This window comes from Phyllobates terribilis, unplaced genomic scaffold, assembly GCF_046119375.1.
Source record: "Phyllobates terribilis strain yellow unplaced genomic scaffold, ASM4611937v1 Scaffold_3__8_contigs__length_932513732, whole genome shotgun sequence".
NCBI classification, from domain to species: Eukaryota; Metazoa; Chordata; class Amphibia; order Anura; family Dendrobatidae; genus Phyllobates; species Phyllobates terribilis.
Genome location: NW_027362763.1, coordinates 626971093 through 626996075, shown reverse-complemented (window position 1 = coordinate 626996075; position 24983 = coordinate 626971093). Strand labels below are relative to the sequence as shown.

General features: G+C 42.4%; 1 protein-coding gene across 26 annotated transcripts in view; it reads right to left on the bottom strand.

Moving 5' to 3' along the window:
* Nucleotides 1–24983, bottom strand: part of AFDN (afadin, adherens junction formation factor) — a 504890-nt gene that overhangs the window by 415017 nt on the left and 64890 nt on the right. For 18 of the 26 annotated variants that reach the window (XM_073671547.1, XM_073671557.1, XM_073671558.1 and 15 more), the window contains exons 2-4: nucleotides 19397–19592; nucleotides 7014–7126; nucleotides 6757–6920 (exon numbers count right to left, since the gene is read on the bottom strand). In XM_073671547.1, the coding sequence (XP_073527648.1) occupies nucleotides 6757–6920; nucleotides 7014–7126; nucleotides 19397–19592 (473 nt within the window). The remainder of the gene's footprint in view (nucleotides 1–6756; nucleotides 6921–7013; nucleotides 7127–19396; nucleotides 19593–24983) is intronic. The other 8 variants (XM_073671548.1, XM_073671569.1, XM_073671554.1 and 5 more) reach the window with 1 other exon arrangement.

The following is a 24983-nucleotide window of genomic DNA, read 5'->3' as shown; positions in this document are numbered from 1 at the left end:
AACCGCATGTTTGTACATGGTGATAAGGCTTCTAAACTTATGTCGTTAATTAAAATAAGACAGGCTAAAACCTACATTCACTCTCTGAAAACCTCCAGTGGCCAAAGTACATCAAACCACAACCCGATTTCCTCAGAATTTTTGAAATACTACTCAAACCTATACAATCTCTACCCAGACATATCTGGTCCAGACCAAGATAAAAAATGCTCAGATATACAATCCTTTCTATCTGGACTTAAAACTACCTAAACTCTCACCAGAACAACAACTATACTCGCTAAATCGTTCGACTTGGGTGAAGTCCATTCCACCCTGTCAAATAGCCCCACAGGAAAAGCCCCTGTCCTGGACGGCCTTCCTATTCTATATTACAAAATATTCTCTAAGACTGTAGAACCGCACTCTCTCAAAATGTGTAATGAGGTACCCCCAAACCCTAGAAGCCCACATATCCCTTACCCATAAGGTTGGTAAAGATCCAGAACATTGTAGCAATTACAGACTGATCTCTTTACTAAACGTGGACCTCAAAACTTATGCAAGCTTGCTGGGAGAACGCATCGCAGAGTTCCTGCCTTGCCTAATCTCACACGATCAAACAGGTTTTGTACAGGGAAGGGAGGGCAAGGAAAACGCCTGGCGAGTACTACACCTGATACAATATTCTATTCATCATAAGCTCCCATTGGTGCTATTAGGTACCGATGCAGAGAAAGCATTTGACAGAGTTGACTGGATCTTCCTAAAAGACTCTTAACGGTTTCAATTTTCCCACATTATTAACAGCTGCCATTCTTCAGATGTACTCCCACTCCTCGGCCAAAATTGAAATTAACAACTGACTCACTAAGCCATTCACTATACATAATGAACCAAGACAAGGCTGTCCTCCATCACCATTGTTATTCATAACAGTGATGGAACCCTTGATAAATCTATTAACGAATGTGAAAATATAACTGGAGTAATCCTACAAGGAATACATCACAAAAACATGGCCTTAGCTGATGATCTATTAATTACCATGTCGGTACCATATAAAGGGATCCCAGCCCTTATGTATATCCCAGAGAGATATGGTTCCCTGTCTAACTTTAAAATAAATCCATCTAAATCTGAAGCCCTAGGAATAAATGTACCCGCACACACTTAAGCTCGCCTTAAAAATCAACTCCCCTTCCGTCGACCAGACAAATATATCACTTATCTAGTCATTAAGATAAGTACATCCTATAAAAATGTATTCAATTTGAATTATAAACCACTTCTTACATCAATAGTAGACCATACCAAAAAGTGGAGGGCCCTATATCTTTCTTGGATGGGCAGGAAAAACTTAATTAAAAGTATTCTATTACCAAAATTAAATTATTTATTTCAAATGTTACCTATTTCACTACCAAAAACATTTTTAACCACAATTAACTCTTCTCTCTTTACATTTGAAACAAGCACCGTCCGAGACTTAGTTTGCATACCCTTTTGCTTCCTAAGAGGCTAGGTGGTATGGGAGACCCAATATTCATAATTATTACCTAGCAGCCATACTTTCTAGAACTATCCAGTGGATCAGGAAACCAAGGCAGAAACCATGGCTCTCTATTGAAGAACATATGTCCCCTCTGCCACTACGATCAATCATTCTCTCCTCCCCCACACTAATACACAAAAAGAAGTTTCACAACTTCCTCACTCGAACAGCGGTTAATTGGTGGAAATCAGTAGCAGACTTTCTCTCCCTGATCCCCTCTCCACTAGCCCAAGTATCTGATTTTATTGCACTGAACACTGTGAAAACCACATTAAGCTGCGTGGACATATCCACAGATACATCTCCCTTAATTGATCACTTGCTTAATGAAGGCGACTTTGTCTCCTTTCAAGAAATGAAAGCTTTACCCACAATGTCCAACTATACCTTCATTAACTACAAAACGTTGAAGACAATAAGCCAAGTCATGATTAACGGGGATCCCACTAGACCGCTCACTGCTTACGAAACCATATGTTCACAGACAAGAACTCCTAGAAAAGTACTCTTTCAAGAGGAGCCTCTCTGAAAAGAGCCTTCTTGATGAAATGGGAGAAAGATTTAGGTTGCTCCTTCACTGAACCTCAAAATATATTAAATATATTAAATATATATATATATTCGCAATGTTTTAAAACCCAAGAAAACGCTTACAAAATAATTTCTCATTGTTACACCACGCCTGTTCAAACCAACAAATGGTTCCCTACCACACCAGATATCTGCTGGAGATGCGAAAAGAGTAAGGGATCCTATCTTCACTTATGGCGGTCTTGCCAGATTATACAAGAATTTTGGAAAATTGTGTCCCAAGTTTTATCTGAACTGCTACACGCCCACAGTCTTAACCCCTGAACATATTTTCCAAAATTTCCCCATCAAACAAGACAATAAAGTTCTTATCTAAAATGGCTTCCTTCGTGCTAACAGCAGGCAAACTTCTTATTCCCCCTCTTTGGCGTACTTCAAACATCCCAAACAAGAAACAACTGATCCTCAAAATAGATCAATTATACCATACCAAAGAATTGGCAGCTCTTTCACTCTAGAATCATACCTTCTTCCACCGTGTCTGGAATCCTTGGCAGTCCTATAGGAACTGCGCTAATTTTCTATCCTTGATCACTTAATACTTTGTCAATAGATCTAAGATCTATTTAAATTACTCTTTTGGCGTCTCCCCACCTCCCTCCCCACTTAACCACCTCTTTTCTCCTTCCCACCCTTCAACTTCTTTTTTCACGTTCCCCTTTTGTTAAGATTCAATGACTCCATTTATCCTTGAGTCTATTTAGTTGAATTTCTCTTACATTGTTACAACTTCTAAAAATATGAAAAAATCTGGACTCGCCTACTCAACCTTCACAGTTTTTACATGTTGTTATCCCACCACATTTATCGCTGTGATTTAATTGCAATATGCCTTTGCCTTTTAGCATCGCAAATTAGGGCATGACTGGTTATATGCCCTCAATTTAAGCATGTCAATGGTTGTTACTTAAATGTCTTTATTTTTAGATTCCTAATAAACAAAAAACATTGAAAACAAAACATACACTATATATGAATATACTGCCCATTCTCATATTTGATCAAATTTCTTGATCTATTTTTCTTTAAATCTTAATACAATGTCACGCCAGGTGTGGGAAAGACTAAGTGCAACACAGAGAGAAAGGGAGACCAGACTCTAGGGAAAGGGGGAAGTGGAGACCTCCTAGTCTGGTCTAGCATCACCCTGTCTCAACTACCGTCCCTATATTGGCTCTTCACCAATCGCCACACGCGTGCCTCGCCCTGTCTTGCCCTGGCGTATGGCTAAGGATGGGAGGAGATGAACACTAGCCAATCTCCACTAAACTCTATAGACAACAAGGGTAGGCAAACAGGGGGAGATTGCTTAGCTTTAGACTACTCCAGACAAATGCAAACTCTGCCTCAAGCTCCAGAGAGGATGAAGTACTGCTCTTGCTAAGCCTTCACAAGTAAAAATGAATATAACTGGCACCTCCCTCTCAGACACACCAGGTATTTATATACCCAGGCCAGGGAGCTAATTACTAGAGGGAGGTAGCCGCTGGGTCCTAAAGACTGCCTCTTATCTAAGATGATGTCTGTAATGCCAAACGCAGAGATCTCCTGCAACTAATTACAGGGCGACTGTCACCTCTGATACACCCGTGACATAGAATAGTCCTATTAGAGACCCAGGTAAGTATCTTCTCCATAGGTATCCACGTTCTCCTGTCACTGGCCCTGCCGACCTGGTAGTGTGGATGCACCTTTCGTCCGCTCCGCAGACTTCGGAGATCCCGGCCACTATGGTAACACGCTTGCGGCATCATGCCAAGTTACCCTGGAGACGCCGCCTGTGTGCACTCCATGGGAAGAAAGCAGGAAGTTACGTGATATAGGAGAAAGAGCTGGGGCTTCATGCGCCGACACATCCAGGATGCACATGTGATCTCTTCTGGTCTGCTTATTGGCTGTTCCCCTATTTATAATACACTAATGATATAATAATACACTTTCCAAACTACGCCCCCTGAGGATGGAACACATGAATCGTGCATTGGGGTGGAGGGACATCTGATCTTAACTGCGTATATTACCTGGCAGCTTGATTAAAGGTACTGGACACCTGGATATTTCCACATGGTAAACTATTACCTGCATTGTATTGATATTGATGGGAAAGCGCATTGTACTTTATATGATTTAGAGATATATGAATTGTGGATACCATTGCACTTGGGTGCGAATCTGTTATATATACACTGAAATAAAGCTTATGGTTTAATTATCCTTTATTTAAGGCCAATATATCTGTACACCCTCCATATAGGTGAAAATTATACACACTAGATTTTGATCTGTCATCAGATCATGATGTCCCTCACCGTGTGAGGTGTTTTTTATTATGGTTACTTTTGTCATTTTATTTTTTTTTTGTAATAAAGGAATCTATGTTTACATAGCTGATGTGGTTGTTTGGTGTAGCATCATCTTTTAAGCTTCTTAATCAAACCAATTGATTGCCTATCTCAAGTTTCACAAATATGCCTAGTGTGATTTCTAAGGACAATATATATTGAATAACTATTTTTCTCGCTTCAATTCACCAACTTTAACTATTTAGTGCTGATTCACCACACAAAATCTGATTTAAAAATACTTAAGCCCAAGCTGCAATTTAACAAAATGTGTAAAAAGCCAAGAGGATGAATACTTTAGTGCGTGTAATAGTTTGGACACAGCTTCTCATTTAAAGGTTTTTCTGTATTTTCATGACTATGAAAATTCTACATTCACACTGAAGGCATCAAAACTATGAATTAACACATGTGGAATTATATACTTAACAAAAAAGTGTGAAACAACTGAAAATATGTCTTATATTCTAGGTTCTTCAAAGTAGCCACCTTTTGCTTTGATGACTGCTTTGCACACTCTTGGCATTCTCTTGATGAGCTTCAAGAGGTAGTCACCAGAAATGGTCTTCCAACAATCTTGAAGGAGTTCTCATAGATTCTTAGCACTTGTTGGCCCTTTTGCCTTCACTCTGTAGTCCAGCTCACCCCAAACTATCTCGATTGGGTCCAGGTCTTGTGACTGTGGAGGCCAGGTCATCTGACGTAGCACCCCATCACTCTCCTTCTTGGTCAAATAGCCCTTACACAGCCTGGAGGTGTGTTTGGGGTCATTGTCCTGTTGAAAAATAAATGATGGTCCAACTAAACGCAAACCGGATGGAATAGCATGCCGCTGCAAGATGCTGTGGTAGCCATGCTGGTTCAGTATGCCTTCAATTTTGAATAAATCCCCAAAAGTGTCACAAGCAAAGCACCCCCACACCATCACACCTCCTCCTCCATGCTTCATGGTGGGAACCAGGCATGTAGAGTCCATCCGTTCACCTTTTCGGCATCGCACAAAGACACGGTGGTTGGAACCAAAGATCTCAAATTTGAACTCATCAGACCAAAGCACCGATTTCCACTGGTCTAAAGTCCATTCCTTGTGTTCTTTAGCCCAAACAAGTCTCTTCTGCTTGTTGCCTGTCCTTAGCAGTGGTTTCCTAGCAGCTATTTTACCATGAAGGCCTGCTGCACAAAGTCTCCTCTTAACAGTTGTTGAAGAGATGTGTCTGCTGCTAGAACTCTGTGTGGCATAGACCTGGTCTCTAATCTGAGCTGCAGTTAACCTGCGATTTGTGAGGCTGGTGACTTGGATAAACTTATCCTCAGAAGCAGAGGTGACTCTTGGTCTTCCTTTCCTGGGGCGGTCATCATGTGAGCCAGTTTCTTTGTAGCGCTTGATGGTTTTTTTAACTGCACTTGGGGACACTTTCAAAGTTTGCCCAATTTTTCGGACTGACTGACCTTCATTTCTTAAAAGTAATGATGGCCACTCGTTTTTCTTTACTTAGAATTTGTATTCTGGCAAGAAAAAAGCAGCTAACAGTCTATTCAGTGGGACTATCAGCTGTGTATCCACCTGACTTCTGCACAACACAACTGATGGTCCCAACCCCATTTAAAAGGCAAGAAATCCCACTTATTAAACCTGACAGGGCACACCTGTGAAGTGAAAACCATTTCCGGTGACTACCTCTTGAAGCTCATCAAGAGAATGCCAAGAGTGTGCAAAGCAGTCATCAAAGCAAAAGGTGGCTACTTTGAAGAACCTAGAATATAAGACCTATTTTCAGTTGTTTCACACTTTTTTGTTAAGTATATAATTCCACATGTGTTAATTCATAGTTTTGATGCGTTCAGTGTGAATGTACAATTTTCATAGTCATGAAAATACAGAAAAATCTTTAAATGAGGTGTGTCCAAACTTTTGGTCTGTACTGTACATACATGCACTAAAAATAGTTTTCATCTTCTGTAAAAAAAAAAGCCTTCAAAAGGGGCATAGGTGATCACTTATTGATTGCGATTTTCACCTACTAAGCCTCTGCCTTTCTAAGTTGTTTCTCCAGTCAGCACCAGTCTCTTTAGCTTTACCAAAAGGTCACTGTCTGATTTCCTTGCCTAGCACCTGATGGCACACAGCCAATTAATCAAGCTAAAGTGGCTACTTAGGTGCGGGAAAATAAGCAAGGGAGGCTAAGGCTTGTTATGTACTCTGTCATGCCCAGAGCACTTAACAGCTAGTTGCATAAAAAGAGTAAGACTAATTTCTCGGGAAGTACCATCTACAAAACAGTTACTCACAAGTCATCCTTCAATTGCTGACCATCATGGCTTTCTGTGGCTAATTTTATTGCTTCTTTTTCACGTCTCTTTTTTTCTCGCTTTTCTTTCTTAGAAAGGGTTCTTTTGAAATTCTGTATTACACCTTCTTTTTCCAGCTTTTCAGGTCCATTGCTTTGAGCCTTCTAAAGTTCAAGATAGAAATACAACTGTTGTCACCCAAAAAGTCAGTGCGTTCAAAAAAGAAAAAAAAGGGAGGAACACAAAAAAAAAGGTACCTTCAGAGGTATAAAATTTTCATTCTTGAGCACAAATCTTCCTTCCCGGTCATCCTTATTCCAATTAAGCTGAACCACCAAAGGCTTCTCATCAACATCAAGTCTTCGTTCTTCTTTAAAACATTAAACAGCAAATTAAAATGATTACTGCATAAAATAGACCCATAGTCACCCAGACATTTCATTCAATAATATAAAAAACACTAACCCCCTCCCCCCAGCCCACAAATGAAAAAAACAAAAACTGCCTGCCGATGGGCTGAACCCCTTAATGACTGGAGCATTTTCAGTTTTTGCTTTTTCGTTATTTTTGCTCTCCTTACTCCCCAGAGCCAGAACTTTTTAATTTTCCGGTCAATATGGACGTGTGAGGGCTGATTTTTTGCGGGACGAGTTGTACTTTTGAACGACATCACTGGTTATAACATATCGTGTACGGGAAAACGGGGAAAAAAATTTCCAAGTGCGTAAGCGCAAGTGGAGAAAAAAAAAGCTTCCATTTTCCGAGACCTGTAGCGTCTCCATTTTTCGGGATCTGGGGCTGGGTGAGGGCTTAATTTTTGAGCGCCGGGCTGACGTATTTATTGATATCATTTTGGGGTAGATCCGATGTTTTGATTGCCAGTTATTGCATTTTATTGCAATGTTGCGGCGACAAAAAAAAAAAAAAAATTCTGGCATTTAGAATTTTTTTTCTCATTATGCCGTTTAACAATTGGATTTCTTATTTTATATTGATAGATCGGGCGGTTCTGAACGCGGCGATACCAAATATATGCTGTTTTTTTTATATTTTGAATGGGGCGAAAGGAGAGTGATTTAAACATTTTTTTTTAAAATTGATTTATTTATTTTTACACTTTTTGCTTGCTTTAATAGTCTCCATGGCAGACTAGAAGCAGCAATTACCTGATCGGCTCTGCTACATACAGGCGATGAGCAGATAGCCTGTATGTAGCAGATTTGCTCACTTGCTATGAGCGCCGACCACTGGGCGGCGATCATAGCAATCTTGACATGACAACCAGAGGGGTCTCCTGCAGACCCCAGGTTGACATGCCAACCCATCGGTGACCCACGATCATGTGACAGGGTCACCAAGGGGCGGGGTAATTGACGCGGTTCCGGCGCGACGCTGTTAAATGCCGCTGTCAGAGTTTGACAGCGGCATTTAACTAGTTAACAGCCACGGGTGGATTGCAATTCCACCCCCGGCACATGTCAGCTGTATAAATCAACTGACATGTGCCAGGTTTAGTGCAGGCTTAGCGCCGGAGTCCGTGCTGAACCGGGGGTTACGACGTGGTGCACCTATTACGTACCTCGTCGTAAAGGGGTATTCCTATCTGCAAGATCCTAATATCTAGTAGGTGTAATAATATTAACAAATACCTCCAGTTAGAAATGCAATATAGTTTTTCTGATTCGCCATGTCTCTTTCCTCATGTGCAGGCGTTACAGGACCTTAGGTATCCATGGTTACGACCACTAGCAATGAGCAAACTGTCACTATATCACTAAATCAGTGGTCGTTACCATGGATACCCAAGGTCCAGCAATGCTTGATGCACATGAGGAAAGACATTGTGAATCTATCCTAAATTTCTAATTGGTGGTATATGCTAATATTACTACTCCTACTATATATTGGGACATGATCCTGGAGATGGGAACAACCGTTTAACAATTGCTTTAATCAATTAGACAGACGTTTGCAATTGACTTGCTTTGTCTATCTGATATTGTGCTTCAGAAAAAAAAAAAAGCTTTTATCTTTCATAGTGCACAGCTTGTTTCCATGTAGCTAAGCCACTAGTGCCTGCTCAGATCCTAGGCAAGAGTGTGCAGTAGTTATATTTGGAGTTAACTCCTCTCCTGGAATGGACCAGTCACCTCTCTCCAGCCCATCGATTTCTTTACAGCAGTTAGCTGCTCACCAACCTCTTCCCCTCAGCTCCTGACCAGCTGCTGTTATAAAGCTTGTAAAACCACCAGCCCACAGAACTGGCTTCTCTCAGAGCAGGTCTCCTAATCACTGCTGACTTTCCAGAGCTGTGTTTGTTCAAATGCATTGTTATTGGAAAATGTAAATAGTGATAGCAGTGTACCCTCCAGAACAAACCAATTATAGCTGAATGTTTTCCAGCAGAACTTGTGCTGAGCTTTCTAGGGCTACAACTAGTATAGTTTAATACTCACGATGGATTATGTACCCTCGCTCTCCCCAGAAACCTGAAAGTAAGCAGAATGAATTGCTCTCAGCTGTTTAAGAGACAACTTGAGAACACCCCTGTAAAAGGGAGCCTGCCAGAAACTTTGACTTGACCCCAAACCATTAATAGGATAGAGTAGCTCTTTAAAAAGATGAGCCATTTTGATCCCTTTATGACCCCAAAAGGACTGTTCCAACAGCAAGAAATCACTTTTTGAAACAATATCTGGAAATGCACTGGGGCGTGATGAAGCACTGCTATCACAGGCTGCATCTTGAATCCAGCAGCAATCCTCCCTTGGCAGATTGACAAGTTGTTTGCTTGGGTACATGGCTACTGACCTGTAAATCAGCTAGGATAGGGTACTAATAGATAGAGGCTGAGACATCAAAAATGCATAGTCACACTCCATGCACTTCCAGACAACTTAGGCTATGTGCACACGAAGCGTATTTGATGCGGAAACGCTGTGAAAACACTTGTTACTATGTCTGCCAGCTATAAGAATGGTAATCCTGATGTGCTGTGCACATGATGCGGAAATTTCCACTCAGGATTACCATTGCGGTAAAAACCGCAGCATGACCATTGTGTGGGCGTTTCTGCCGCAAATCCGCGTTTATGAACTAATTGAACCGCATCAAATCTGCAGGAATAATACTTATACCTGCGGATTTGATGCGTTTCAATTAAAGCCAATGGCTGCAAATTTGCGGCGGAAGCGCGGTACAGGTGGTACCCGGGTCAGGAGAGGAGGACTACTGCTCCTCTCATCCAACCGCCGCTCCCGCTGATAACAGCGAGAGCAGAGCGGCTGGGGGGAGCAGTAGTCTTCCCAGCCAAGCAGGCGTGCTTGTGGTAAAAAAAAAAAGAAAAACCTCTATACTCATCTGTTCTGCGCCCCACCGGTGTCCTCCTGGTCCCCGGCGATGCTAAACATTTGGTTAAACATTTAACTACACCTTCCCACCTGCCTGTTTTCTGCCCCCCACATCCCTTCTTGCTTGACTGACAGCCCTGACTGGACATAGTTGGAAAAACACAGGTGGGAAGGAGCACTTAATATTTGGCCATGTGCATAATGTACCAAGCGCCTGTACTTTGTCAGCACAGAATGGCTGTTCAAACAGAGTCCCTTTAAACATTAAAGTGTACCTCAGGAGCTTGTCTGCCATATAAGGCTATGTGCCCACGATGCAGAAATGCTCAGGATTTTTTCCTGAGCGTTTCTGCATCTCCCTGGCAGAAAAAAATGCATGTGGATTGTACATGCGGATTGTACATGTGTTTTTCCTGCCAGGGACATGCGGATGTGAAGCGTTCTTCACAAGCATTTCCACATGCGGGTTGACAAGCGATTTTAGCATCACTTGGAAAGTGCTTGTCAACTTGGTCACACTATATAAATCTATACGGTGTGACTGTAAAAGAATGGTAAAAAATAAAAAATATACATTATACTTAGATTCTGATGGCCCCAGGTGTCCATAGCGATCTGTCCTGGCTTGCCAGCAGATCGCGGTGGACTAAAAGGACCTTCCATGACGTCATTTAGTCATGTGACGGGTCACACGACCGCCGACCCGTCACATGACTAAATGACGTGACCGCAGGTCCTTTTAATCCACCGCGAGCTGCCTGCAAGCCAGGACAGATCGCTATGGACACCGGGGGCAATCAGAAGGTAAGTATAATGTATATTTTTTATTTTATTCTTTTTTTACAGGTACTATCGTACCTGGGTCTAGAGGAGAGTCTCCTCTTCTCCAAACCCGGGCACCATCTGCACATTGAATCCGCATGATATCCACATGTACAGATGCAGTGATGCAGATGTCATGCGGTCCAATGCAAGTCAATGGCGGCGAAAACGCTGCGATTACGCAAAATAATTGGTAGTGCTGCAGATTTTTCCGCTTGTCCGCATGCGTTTTTTCTGCCAGGGAGATGCAGAAACGCTCGGGAAAAATCCGGAGCATTTCTGCATCGTGGGCACATAGCCTAACACGGAACATTATCTTCTACCCTGGCCGACAGGGGTGATTCATAGGACTGCCAATTGGCAGCCATATTTTAATAGGCACAGAACAATCATTAAAACGATCGTTCTATGTGCATAAAATACATCATGCTACCAAGGACAATTGTATTGTCAAATATGATGATTTTTAACCCCTTCGACTACGCGATTTTGCATTTGTGTTTTAGTTTTTCCTTTTTTCTCTTTCAAGAACCATACATTTTTCCTACTAGGACAAATTAGGGCTTGATCTTTTGAAGGACGAGGTGTAGTTTTGAATGTCATTTTACAATTTAATGTCCTGAAAAACGTGAAAAAAAAAAATTTGCAATATAAAATTTCAGAAACTTGGAAAAAAAAATAATTTTCTTCTGTCACGATGTTCTGGAGGCATGCATGTTTTTTAGTCGATGGGGCTTTAGGAGGGCTTGTTTTTTTGCTCCATGAGCTAATGTTTTCACATATATCTAGAATCGGTCTATGAACGCCAGCCACATATTACTCTTTAATGGAGCAGTCATTACAGGCACGGGGTCTTCAGCAGGCGATGGGTGCCTAGAATAACAACGTCCCCCACGCTATGTGCTGTAAAATGCCCTTACAGAGATTGACACCCGCAACTGGTAGACACGGATGATGGCGGAAACACACAGCTGACATCTGCCGGTAGAGGGTTAAGCAAGCTTAAAAATCATTTCATCTGCTAGTATGTGAGGCAATAGACCAGTGTAAACAGGATGCCAAATCTAGGGAACAAACAAGTAATGCACCCAACAGTTTTACTTGTTCCCCTGATATGCTGAGTATCAGCTGCTTTGAATGGCAGCAGGTAAGCCTCCCCTCCCATTATTTATCACGCATGTGCTGTCTGGTCTACAGACTGCAGGAGAGTGGTTTGTATTTTTTGCATTTATATAACCATCATATAGCTCTTTGCAGAAGTTATCCCCATTGAGTTCACAATCTAAATACTTTATCAGTATGTCTTTGGAATGTGGGAAAAAAAAACAGAGAACCCAAAGAAACCCCCGCAAATACAGGGAGAACATACAAACTCCTTGCAGATGTTGTCCTTGGTGGGATTTAAAGCCAGGACCCCAGCGCTGCAAGGCTGCAGTGGTAACCACTTGTGCTGAGCCATTTCTGTATTTAGTATCTGCTACCAGTTTTAAAAAATATTTTTAAATGGTCGGACAAACCCTTTAGGTAAAAAACAATATCGATAAGCGAAAAAAAACAAAGATAGCAATGCAATATACACACACACGTTCAAAAGTTTGGGGTCATTTAGAAATTTCATTATTTTTGAAAGAAAGGCACATTTTTTTCAATGAAGGTAACATTACATGAATCAGAAATACACTCTATACATTATTAATGTGGTAAATGACTATTCTAGCTGCAAACGTCTTGTTTTAATTGTAATATCTACATAGGTGTATAGAGGCCCATTTCCAACAACCACCACTCCAGTGTTTTAATGGTACATTGTGTTTAGTGTTGAGCATTCCGATACTGAAATATCGGGTATCGGCCGATATTCGCGGTATCGGAGTTCCGATACTGAGTTCCGATACTTTTACAATATCGAATACAATATCGAATACCGGAATCGGAAGTTCCCATAATGCCTGCGCTCTGCAGTGTCTCTGAAGGATGACAAGCTGGATGGCAGCGCTCAGCTGTGATCCAGCCTGTCATCTCAATGCCATCCCAGCGTGGGAGAATTCTCCTGCTCAAGCGCTGACATTACATTATATCCCTTACATTACAATTAAATGGAATAGCAGGAATTAATATTTTTATAAGACGTTAATGCCACAGCCATGGTGGTTGTGGCATTACAGTGGTTGCCCAAATCGATGGGAACAGTGCTCACAGTGAAACACGAAAAGCCAGCAATTCATCAGTGGCATATACCGGTACCCGACAATTTAGAACAGAAAGAATAGAGCATCACACATAGATTAGATAGATAGAAACATGTCAGTCACATATATAAGAAGTACAGTGATAGTGTTGATTACTGTACTTGTCATTTAGTGTTAAAGGATTTATTAAAAAAAAAATTGGCGTGAGGTTCCCCGGAATTTTAGTCTCTAGCGGAGGTTAAGCAGACGGCTGGGGCAGATGTTTGAAGCCTGGGAAGGGGGTAATACCCACGGAGCTTCCCAGGCTACCAATATCAGCCCCCAGCTGAATATCTAACCTTTACTAGCTATTAAAATGGGAGACCCCAAAAAAAAAAAAAATGACGTGGGGTCCCCCCTATTTTAATAGCTAGCAAAGGCTAGGCAGACAGCTGGGGGCTGATATTAATAGCCCAGGAAAGGTGCCATGAATATTGGCCCCCTCCCAGGCTAGAAACACCAGCCGTCAGCCGCCCTAGAAATGGCGCATGCATAGGATGCGTCAGTTCTAGCTCTTAGCCTCGCTCTTCCCACTGCCCTGTAGCGGTGGCAGTGGGGTAATAGGACTGGGGTTGATGTCAGCTTATAATGCCAGCTAACATCAAGCCCAGGTAAGTAATGGAGAGGCGTCTATAAGACACCCCCATTACTAACCCCATAGTCAAAGTTAAAAAAAAAAAAAACACAAACACCCAGAATAAAGTCCTTTAATTGAAATAAACACGCAATTCTTTATTGTTCTAAATTAAACCATACTTACCGTCATGTCCATTCCAGCTGAAGCCAATGTCTAATGCAATAAAAGAAAAATAATAAACCAACCTCATCCTTACCTTCCCATGGATCCCACGACAGCTTCAGCTCTGCTACATTCACATGACAGGCTGGACCTGCAGAACGCTGCCATCCAGCCTGTCATCCCGCAGACAATGAGAAGCGCAGGCATGCTTGCGCTCCTCAGTGTCTGGCTGTGACGGCATCCAGATGAGCCGACAATGAACTCAGCTCACCTCATGCACGTCACTGACAGCGTGGGAAAATTCTCCTGCGCATGCGGTGAGCGTGAGAGAGACTGCTCATCTGGACGCCGTCACAGCCTGACACTGAGGAGCGCAAGCATGCCTGCGCTTCTTAGTGTCTGCCTGCGGCATGACAGGCTGGATGGCAGCTTTCTGCTGCGATCCAGCCTGTCATCTCGATGTAGCAGAGCTGGAGCTGTCCTGGGAACCATGGAAAGGTAAGGATGATGTTGCTTTATTATTTTTCTTTTATTGCAGGAGATCGTTGGCTTCAGCTGGAATGGGTGTGATGGTAAGTATGGTTTAATTTAGAACAATAAAGAATTGTGTCTTTATTTCAATTAAAGGACTTTTTTCTGGGTGTTGTGTTTTTTTTAAATACTTTACTAGAAATTCATGGCGGTCATGTCTAATATTGGCGTGACCCCATGAATTTCGGGCTTAGGGCCAGCTGATAATGCCAAGCTGGCCCTAACCCCTTTATTACCCAGTGAGCCACCGCACCAGGGCCCTGGATAAGTTGGGTACAGCGCTAGAAGATGGCGCTTCTATGAATGCGCCATTTTCCAGGGTGGCTGCTGACTGCAATTTGCAGCGGGGGGGGGGGCCCAGAAAGCTTGGGCCTCCCTGCGCTGCAGATTCCAGTCCCCAGCTGCCTACTTGTACCGTGCTGGACACAAAAATAGGGCGAAGCCCCACGAATTTTTTTTTTTTTTTTTAATTATTTCAGGAAATTCATGAAATAATTTTAAAAAAATTGACGTGGGGCTTCGCACTATATTTGTGTCCAGCCCGGTACAAGTAGGCAGGAACGGGCTGCCCCCAACCACCAGCTGCCTATTTGTACCTGGCCGGACACAACAATATAGGGAAGCCCTTTTTTTCTTAATTATTTAATGAAATAATTAAAAAAAATAAATAAATACGTGGGGCTTCGCCCTATTTTTGTGTCCAGCCAGGTACAACTAGGCAGCTGGGGGCTGGAATCCGCAGCGCTGGGAGGCCCAAGCTTTCTGGGCCCCACCCGCTGCAAATTGCAGTCCACAGCCACCCCGGAAAATGGCACGTTAAAAGAAGCGCCATCTTCTGGCGCTGTACCCAACTCATCCAGGGCCCTGGTGCGGTGGCTCACTGGGTAGGGTTAGGGTCAGCTATTATCAGTATTATCAGCTGGCCCTAAGCCCGAAATTCATGGGGTCACGCCAATATTAGACATGACCGCCATGAATTTCTAGTAAAGTATTTAAAAAAAACACAACACCCAGAATAAAGTCCTTTAATTGAAATAAACACACAATTCTTTATTGTTCTAAATTAAACCATACTTACCGTCACGCCCATTCCAGCTGAAGCCAACGATCTCCTGCAATAAAAGAAAAATAATAAAGCAACATCATCCTTACCTTTCCATGGTTCCCAGGACAGCTCCAGCTCTGCTACATCGAGATGACAGGCTGGACCTGCAGAACGCTGCCATCCAGCCTGTCATCCCGCAGACACTGAGAAGCGCAGGCTTGCTTGCACTCCTCAGTGTCAGGCTGTGACAGCATCCAGATGAGCCGAGTCTCTCACGCTCACCGAATGCGCAGGAGAATTTTCCCACGCTGTCAGTGACGTGCATGAGGTGAGCTGAGTTCAGTGGACATGACCTCAGCTCATCTTTATGCCGTCACAGAGAGACACTGAGGAGCGCAAGCATGCCTGCGCTTCTCAGTGTCTGCGGGATGACAGGCTGGATGGCAGCGTTCTGCTGCAGTCCAGCCTGTCATCTCGATGTAGCAGAGCTGAAGCTGTCGTGGGAACCATGGAAAGGTAAGGATGATGTTGCTTTATTATTTTTCTTTTATTGCAGGAGATCGTTGGCTTCAGCTGGAATGGGCGTGATGGTAAGTATGGTTTAATTTAGAACAATAAAGAATTGTGTCTTTATTTCAATTAAAGGACTTTATCCTGGGCGTTTGTGTTTTTTTTTAACTTTGACTATGCGGTTAGTAAAGGGGGTGTCTTATAGACGCCTCTCCATTACTAACCTGGGCTTGATGTCAGCTGGCATTATAAGCCCTATTACCCCACTGCCACCGCTACAGGGCAGTGGGAAGAGCGAGGCTAAGTGCCAGAATTGGCGCATCCTATGGATGCGCCATTTCTGGGGCGGCTGACGGCTGGTGTTTCTAGCCTGGGAGGGGGCCAATATTCATGGCACCTTTCCTGGGCTATTAATATCAGCCCCCAACTGTCGGCCTAGCCTTTGCTAGCTATTAAAATAGGGGGGACCCCACGTCATTTTTTTGGGGGTCCCCCATTTTAATAGCTAGAAAGGCTAGGTATTCAGCTGGGGGCTGATATTAGTAGCCTGGGAAGCTCCGTGGGTATTACCCCCTTCCCAGGCTTCAAACATCTGCCCCAGCCGTCTGCTTAACCTCCGCTAGAGACTAAAATTCCGGGGAACCCCACGTCAATTTTTTTTTTAATAAATCCTTTATTTTAACACTAAATGACAAGTACAGTAACCAACACTGTCACTGTACGTATTATCTATGTGACTGACATGTTTCTATCTATCTAATCTATGTGTGATGCTCTATTCTTTCTGTTCTAAATTGTCGGGTACCGGTGTATGCCGCTGCTGAATTGCCGGCTTTTCATGTTTCACTGTGAGCACTGTTACCATCGATTTGGGCAACCACCTCCCCCAATACATTCTACATTATTCTTAGTGGTTTTCCTTCATGTAGAATTAACCTACAAGGAAAGAAAGGGTTTATTTTCATTCCGATATTTGAGTCCCATTGACTTGCATTGGTTTCCGGTATCGGAATCGGCGATATCCAATACTTTTTGAGTATCGGCCCGATTCAATCCGATCCGATATTTCCTGATATCAGAAGGTATCGCTCAACACTAATTGTGTTTGCTAACTGTGTAAGAAGCAAATGGAGGTTTAGAAAACCCTTGGACAAGTATGTTAGCCCAGCTGAAAACAGTTTTGCTGATTTGAGAAGCTATAAAATGAACCTTCCTTTGAGCTAGTTGAGAATCTGGAGCATTACATTTGTTTGTTCTATGAAACTCTCAAAATGGCCAGAAAAGAGAACTTTCATGTGAAACTCGACAGTCTATTCTTGTTCTTAGAAATGTAGGCTATTCCATGCGAGAAATTGCCAAGAAACTGAAGATTTCCTACAACGGTGTGTACTACTCCCTTCAGAGGAGAGCACAAACAGGCTCTAACCAGAGTAGAAAGAGAAGTGGGAGGCCCCGCTGCACAACTGAGCAACAAGACAAATACATTAGAGTCTCTAGTTTGAGAAATCGACGCCTCACAGCTCCTCAACTGGCAGCTTCATTAAATAGTACACGCAAAACGCCAGTGTCAACGTCTACAGTGAAGAGGCGACTCCGGGATGCTGGACTTCAGGGCAAAGTGGCAAAGAAAAAGCCATATCTGAGACTGGCTAATAAAAGGAAAAGATTAATATGGGCAAAACAACACAGACATTGGACAGAGGAAGATTGGAAAAAAGTTTTATGGACAGACGAATCAAAGTTTGAGGTGTTTGGATCACACAAAAGAACGTTTGTGAGACGCAGAACCACTGAAAAGATGTTGAAAGAGTGCCTGACGCCATCTGTCAAGCATGGTGGAGGTAATGTGATGGTCTGGGGTTGCTTTGGTGCTGGTAAAGTGGGAGATTTGTACAAGGTAAATGGAATTTTGAATAAGGAAGGCTATCACTCCATTTTGCAACGCCATGCCATACCCTGTGGACAGTGCTTGATTGGAGCCCATTTCATCCTACAACAGGACAATGACCCAAAGCACACCTCCAAATTATGCATGAACTATTTAGGGAAGAAGCAGGCAGCTGGTATTCTATCTGTAATGGAGTGGTCAGCGCAGTCACCAGATCTCAACCCCATTGATCTGTTGTGGGAGCAGCTTGACCGTATGGTACGCAAAAAGTGCCCATCAAGCCAGTCCAACTTGTGGGAGGGGCTTCAGGAAACATGGGGTGAAATTTCTCAAGATTACCTCAGCAAATTAACAGCTAGAATGCCAAAGGTCTGCAATGCTGTAATTGCTGCAAAGGAGCATTCTGTGACCAAAGCAAAGTGTGAAGGAGAAAATTATTCTTTCAAATAAAATCATTATTTCTAACCTTGTCAATGTCTGGATTATATTTTCTAATCATTTTGCAACTCATTTGATAAATAAAAGTATGAGTTTTCATGGAAAAAACAAGATTGTGTGACCCCAAACTTTTGAACGGTAGTGTGTGTCAAGAATGATAGCAAGGGGTTTAAATATTAAAAGTTAATTTGTTTTAAATAGAATGAATTATCACCCAAAGTGCATACAAAATCACGGATGCGCACGTATTGCTGCAGCTGGTTTTCGCAGACAAAACACTCCTGGAATATCATCTTTTCTACCACAAGAAGTTATTTTGTATTTACATGCCCTGCATAGTTTAAATACAACGGGCTCAAAGGACCTTCTCATAATTACTGTCTATCATGCAGTTGGTTAGTCAAAGCGAAAGCACTTAACCCAGGATAGAACTTAATCTTTCTATGCCAGCAGAGTAATCCCATCACCCAAATCATGCGCAAGACAAAAAGTCAGTCTTAAAGATCAAATATTATATCACCCCTACGTTAAGGTATAGACAAGGCGAGTCTCTGAAGCATGAACATAATTTGATTTCTAAACTCATGCATTACAGATACAATGTCAAATCATTCATATAGTAGAGAAAAATAGGGAATTCAGGATGCTTTTTCCCTTTTTTTTTTTTTTTTTTTTTTTTAAAAAAACAGCCTAAAAGATCCCTGTATAAATTAATTATTGATATAACTATTGGAACATAATCACAAATATTATACCGTTGAGGATAGACTTATTTGTCAAAAAGTCTCCTTCATTGGTGTCAGTGCTGGTTCCACTGGAAATCTCGGTCTTCTGCTTTGAATGGACAATAGCAGGAAGGAGCTGGAAGTCCCATCAAATGTGACAGCTCAGAAACATAGGAGAACTTAAACAGCAAGTAGACTATGAAGTATCATTATTTTTGATAGGCTAGACATTTTGTTACTGTGTGCCCAGAAAAACCCTTGTGCGACCAACTCAGCAGTTGCTACAGTACCGTATGTGCAGCTCAATGCAGCAGTTTTTCTAAAATTATAAACACTATAATAATGATGTACATAATACACTCACCCCCACTGACATGAACTTCATATAAAGAGTATCGAGGAGAGGACAACATTCTCATATCAGGCCGAAACTTTTCCGCCAAGGTTTCTATGACATCTTGTGTCGTGGCTGTACTTGAAACTCTGATGCATTTTGTAGCGAAGTTTCCAGCAGCTTTGTCTTGGAAGTAAAACCTCATAACTCCATGGAACTCCAAATCCTAGAACACACATTATCATTAGAATATTAATTACCATTGCTTTGTTACAAGAATGAGGAGATCACACTAAGTTTTACTTAGTGTGCCAAAAAATCTACATTTATATTTCCTTATAGTTACTTTATTTCTGTAAAACAGTAAGTGGCTTGTAGAAAGTATAAAAAAGCTACATAACAAATTGCATAATCACTGCCAAAGCTTCCTATCAGCTTTCTTTCCTTCCATTTTATTTCCACAAGAAATTGCCTTGGGAAGCTGTGCATTATGTCTTATTACTTCCACACAACCTGGATAAACTGTCAAAGTGGTCAGCAAAATTACATTAAAGGGGTTGTCCGGCCTTGGAGTCACTATGCGACTGCTGACTTGTGAATCCTCACCTAACATGCACTGCACTCCGGGAGGATTACCTGGTGCTGGGAGCGCAAAGTCATGTGACCCCAAGTATGCCATACGCATACTTTCAGCCATATTCCAACTAGACGTGCCGAGCCTCGCTCATCTAGTCGGCCTGAGACCGCATGTATGTAAATCGCATACTTGTGGTCACACGCCCACGGCAAGACATGATGTAGGCTCACCCCCTGAGCTCATTCCATACGCAAAGTGCAAAACTTATGCTGTAGATGTACTGGAAAGGGGAAAATGCAAGTTAAATTTAATAATAAAAAAACAAAATCATCAATTTATCCCTGTCCTGTCTGGTGTGTTGTATGCCAGATGTCAGTAAGGGGTTAAAGTTGTGGAGATTAGTAAAGTAGGGTTCGGATATTAAAAAAAAAAAAATATATAGCCCAGCCTCAAGTTCTCAGAGTATTATTTAATCCATCATCCAAAAATGGAAGGAGTATGGCATAACTGCAAACCTACCAAGACATGGCCGTACACTAAGGCTATGTGCCCACGATGCAGAAATGCTCTGGATTTTTCCTGAGCGTTTCTGCATCTCCCTGGCAGAAAAAAATGCCTGTACAGTCCGCATGCGTTTTTTCTTAGCAAAGATGAGTGACCAAAATTCGTCCAGAGCATTGTAAAAAGACCCATTGCCAGTTATCGCAAATGCTTGATTCCATTTTTTGGTGCCAAGGGAGGCCCAACCAGTTATTAGGCTTAGGGGGCAATCACTTTTTCATAGGGCTTTGTAGGTTTGGATTTCTTTTTCGCTTAGGCTGTGTGCCCACGATGTGTTTTTAATGCGTTAAAAACGCTTAGTAGAAGGGCAGCAATGTTCCCTAATGATAATTCGCATGTGCTGTGCACATGCTGCGGAAATTTCCGCTGCGGATTATCATTGCGGAAAAAAACGCAGCACTACCAATTATTTTGCGGAAGCGCTGCTCTTCGCCACCATTGACTTGCATTAGACTGCATGGATTACACATCACTGCATCTGTAGATGCGCATTCAATGCGTTCTAATGTGCGGATGGTACCCGGGTGTGGAGGAGAGGAGAGTCTCCTCCACACCCAGGTACAATTAAAAAGTCTGTAAAAAAAAGAATAAAATAAAAAATAAATGTATACTTACCTTCCGGCGGCCCGGGCACCGCTCCTCCTTGCTTCCCGACACTTCGCGATGGAATGAAGGACCTGCGCCGATGTCAGAGTCATGTGACGGGTCATGCGACGCTGACGTCGGCAGGTCTTTCAATTCACTGCTGCCGGCAGCCGGGACCGAGCGAAACAAGACCGCGCGGGCCATCGGAGGGTAAGTATTTATTTATTTTTACCACTCTCTCGGGTCACACTATATAAATCCTTGCTGTTTGCATGGATTTATATAGTGTGACCTAGTTGTCACAAGCACTTTCCAAGTGATACTAAAATCGCCTGGAAAGCGCTTGACAACCCGCATGCGGAAATGACAGTGAAGAACGCTTCACATCCGCATGTCCCTGGCAGGAAAACGCATGTACAATCCACATGCACAATCCGCATGCACAATCCGCATGCGTTTTTTTCTGCCAGGGGGATGCAGAAACGCTCAGGAAAAAATCCTGAGCATTTCTGCATCGTGGGCACATACAGTGCCTACAAGTAGTATTCAACCCCCTGCAGATTTAGCTGGTTTGATAAGATGCAAATAAGTTAGAGCCTTCAAACTGCAAACGAGAGTAGGTTTTATGAACAGAAGCATAAATCTTACAAACCAAAAAGTTATGTTGCTCAGTTGAATTTTATTAAATTTTAAACATAAAAGTGTGGGTCAATTATTATACAACCCCTATGTTTAATATTTTGTGGAATAACCCTTGTTTGCAATTACAGCTAATAATAGTCTTTTATAAGACCTGATCAGGCCGGCACAGGTCTGTGGAGTTATCTTGGCCCACTCCTCCATGCAGATCTTCTCCAAGTTATCTAGGTTCTTTGGGTGTCTCATGTGGACTTTATTCTTGAGCTCCTTCCACAAGTTTTCAATTGGGTTAAGGTCAGGAGACTGACTAGGCCACTCCAACACCTTGACTTTTTCCCTATTGAACCAGGCCTTGGTTTTCTTGGCTGTGTGCTTTGGGTCGTTGTCTTGTTGGAAGATGAAATTACGACCCATCTTAAGATCCTTGATGGAGGAGCGGAGGTTCTTGGCCAAAATCTCCAGGTAGGCCGTGCTATCCATCTTCCCATGGATGCGGACCAGATGGCCAGGCCCCTTGGCAGAGAAACAGCCCCACAGCATGATGCTGCCACCACCATGCTTGACTGTAGGGATGGTATTCTTGGGGTCGTATGCAGTGCCATCCAGTCTCCAAACGTCACGTGTGTGGTTGGCACCAAAAATCTCGATCTTGGTCTCATCAGACCAGAGAACCTTGAACCAGTCTGTCTCAGAGTCCTCCAAGTGATCATGAGCAAACTGTAGACGAGCCTTGACATGACGCTTTGAAAGTAAAGGTACCTTACGGGCTCGTCTGGAACGGAGACCATTGCGGTGGAGTACGTTACTTATGGTATTGACTGAAACCAATGTCCCCACTGCCATGAGATCTTCCCGGAGCTCCTTCCTTGTTGTCCTTGGGTTAGCCTTGACTCTTCGGACAAGCCTGGCCTCGGCACGGGAGGACACTTTCAAAGGCTGTCCTGGCCGTGGAAGGCTAACAGTAGTTCCATAAGCCTTCCACTTACGGATGATGCTCCCAACAGTGGAGACAGGAAGCCCAACTCCTTGGAAAGGGTTTTGTACCCCTTGCCAGCCTTGTGACCCTCCACGATCTTGTCTCTGATGGCCTTGGAATGCTCCTTTGTCTTTCCCATGTTGACCATGTCTGAGTGCTGTTCACAAGTTTGGGGAGGGTCTTAAATAGTCAGAAAAGGCTTGCAAAAGAGATCTTTAATCCACACGTGAAGCTCATTATTCTTGGTGCCTGAACTACTTCTTAATACTTTAGGGGGACCAAACAGAATTCTTGTGGTTTGAGGGGTTGAATAATAAATGACACTCTGAATTAACTTTTTACGTTTTAAAAAAAAAAAAAAAAAAAAAATTGCTGCAGTGCATTTCCCACTTCCAGGCTGATCTACAGTACAAATGTCACAATGCCAAGTTAATTCCGCATGTGTCAACCAGCTAAATCTGCAGGGGGTTGAATACTACTTGTAGGCACTGTAGCCTTAATAAGACAGTCTTTATAAACTGCATTTAGTGATACTTGTGTTATCTTTGTCTAATATTTCAATTTATTTTGTGATCTGAAACATTTAAGTGTGACAAACATGCAAAAGAATAAGAAAGGGGGCAAACGCTTTCACACCACTGTATACACATTTTTCCATTATTACTCACACTTTAAACTGATCATTTATTATTAACATCTACATCTTACACTCATTTACACTTATTAGCTATATTCTTCTATACACAGCTGTCAGGAATACCCACATAGTCCTTCTATTCTTAACCACCACATATTAACACTTTATTTACTTTATTTTCTTACACTAGTAATCCCTTTTCTACATTCTCCCACTTTACCTGATCTCAGCTAGATCTTACATATTTGATTTAATATATCCACATATAATTGTCCAGGCTTCGATATTAGTAGATAATCTTCCAGGCATATTATTTTACCCTCACAGGACCTTACACGTGACCGATTACATCATCAGCTTCAATTACGGCCGGCTGGGTGGAACGCATGCTCGCATAAGAGGCTCCGGGTGTCGCTGCCCCCAGCCTCTTATGTTCAGCCCTCGCAGTGTTACATGACCGCGACATTGGTGGTCACCCAAGGGGGAAGGGAGTGTGGTGACACGCAGTAACCAAGCCATACCAACATCCTTTCTCATTGGCAGTCCCCCCTTTTTAAACTCCTCTCCTTGCAGAAGACGCCATCCCCTGACTAAGGCAGACGCCGAAATGCACGTCGGGGTGGACGCACGCCTGTGACAATCACCACTGACCCCTCATACAGCTATTGTAGTTAAGTTTTACACTACGCTATAATATGACTTATTGACATAGCCTTATTATTCTATATCAACAGTTTTTACTTTCTTGACACAGGGGCAATTACATCTTATAGGCACCTACGCACCCGGTTAATCTTTTAGGTTTCCTACAAATAAATACTGACCTGCAATTGTGTTAGACAACATATATCTACTTTTTGTGACCAGAATAGTATCGGTTACATTGCTTATTTTGCATTTTGGCATTACTGCACTTTAATAACATCTATACACTAATACACTTCATAGATCTTACAATATATTTGTAGATATTTATAGAAGCCATCATCTTATTACAAAATATTCTCCACATATATTGTTATACTTCTGATGCTTTTCATCTCAATTATTTTTTGGTGCTTGCCATGTATGTGTATCGTCACACAGTGATATTTTGTGATTCTCATTTGGATTTGCGTCACTTTTTCCATCTGGTTGTTTTTCCTACCCTACTATATGTAATCCTTGACCAATAAAGTTATTAATATTGCACACCTACTATGGACTCCCAATTCTGTTTTTTCTTCTTCTTTTGAGCTCTTGTGATTTTGCCGACGAGTCTTTATTCTTTGTCCTACGTACACAAGTAGTGGTAGTAAGAAACTTTCCCTAAATTTGTCCGAATAACAGTCACTATACCCTACCTGCATGTGTATTATTTTTACTTTTGAGTTTCTCCCTCTAATTGTTTTTCTATACAGTTACATAAGTGCATGCTGGCTAAATGGATCACACTTTTAGTTCGTGTCTGGAGAATAGTCAGCCATGGTCACGTTACAGTATATGCCCGGAAAAAGCCTACCATCTACATCTGGAAACAAGTGCACAGACACTATGCACATAGCTTAAAGGGGCTGTCCGGGCAGTCTATATAATGTGTGTGTACCTAGGCTGCTGAAAGCTGACAGTGTTTAATTTACTCCCTGTTAGAATTCTGCTCTGT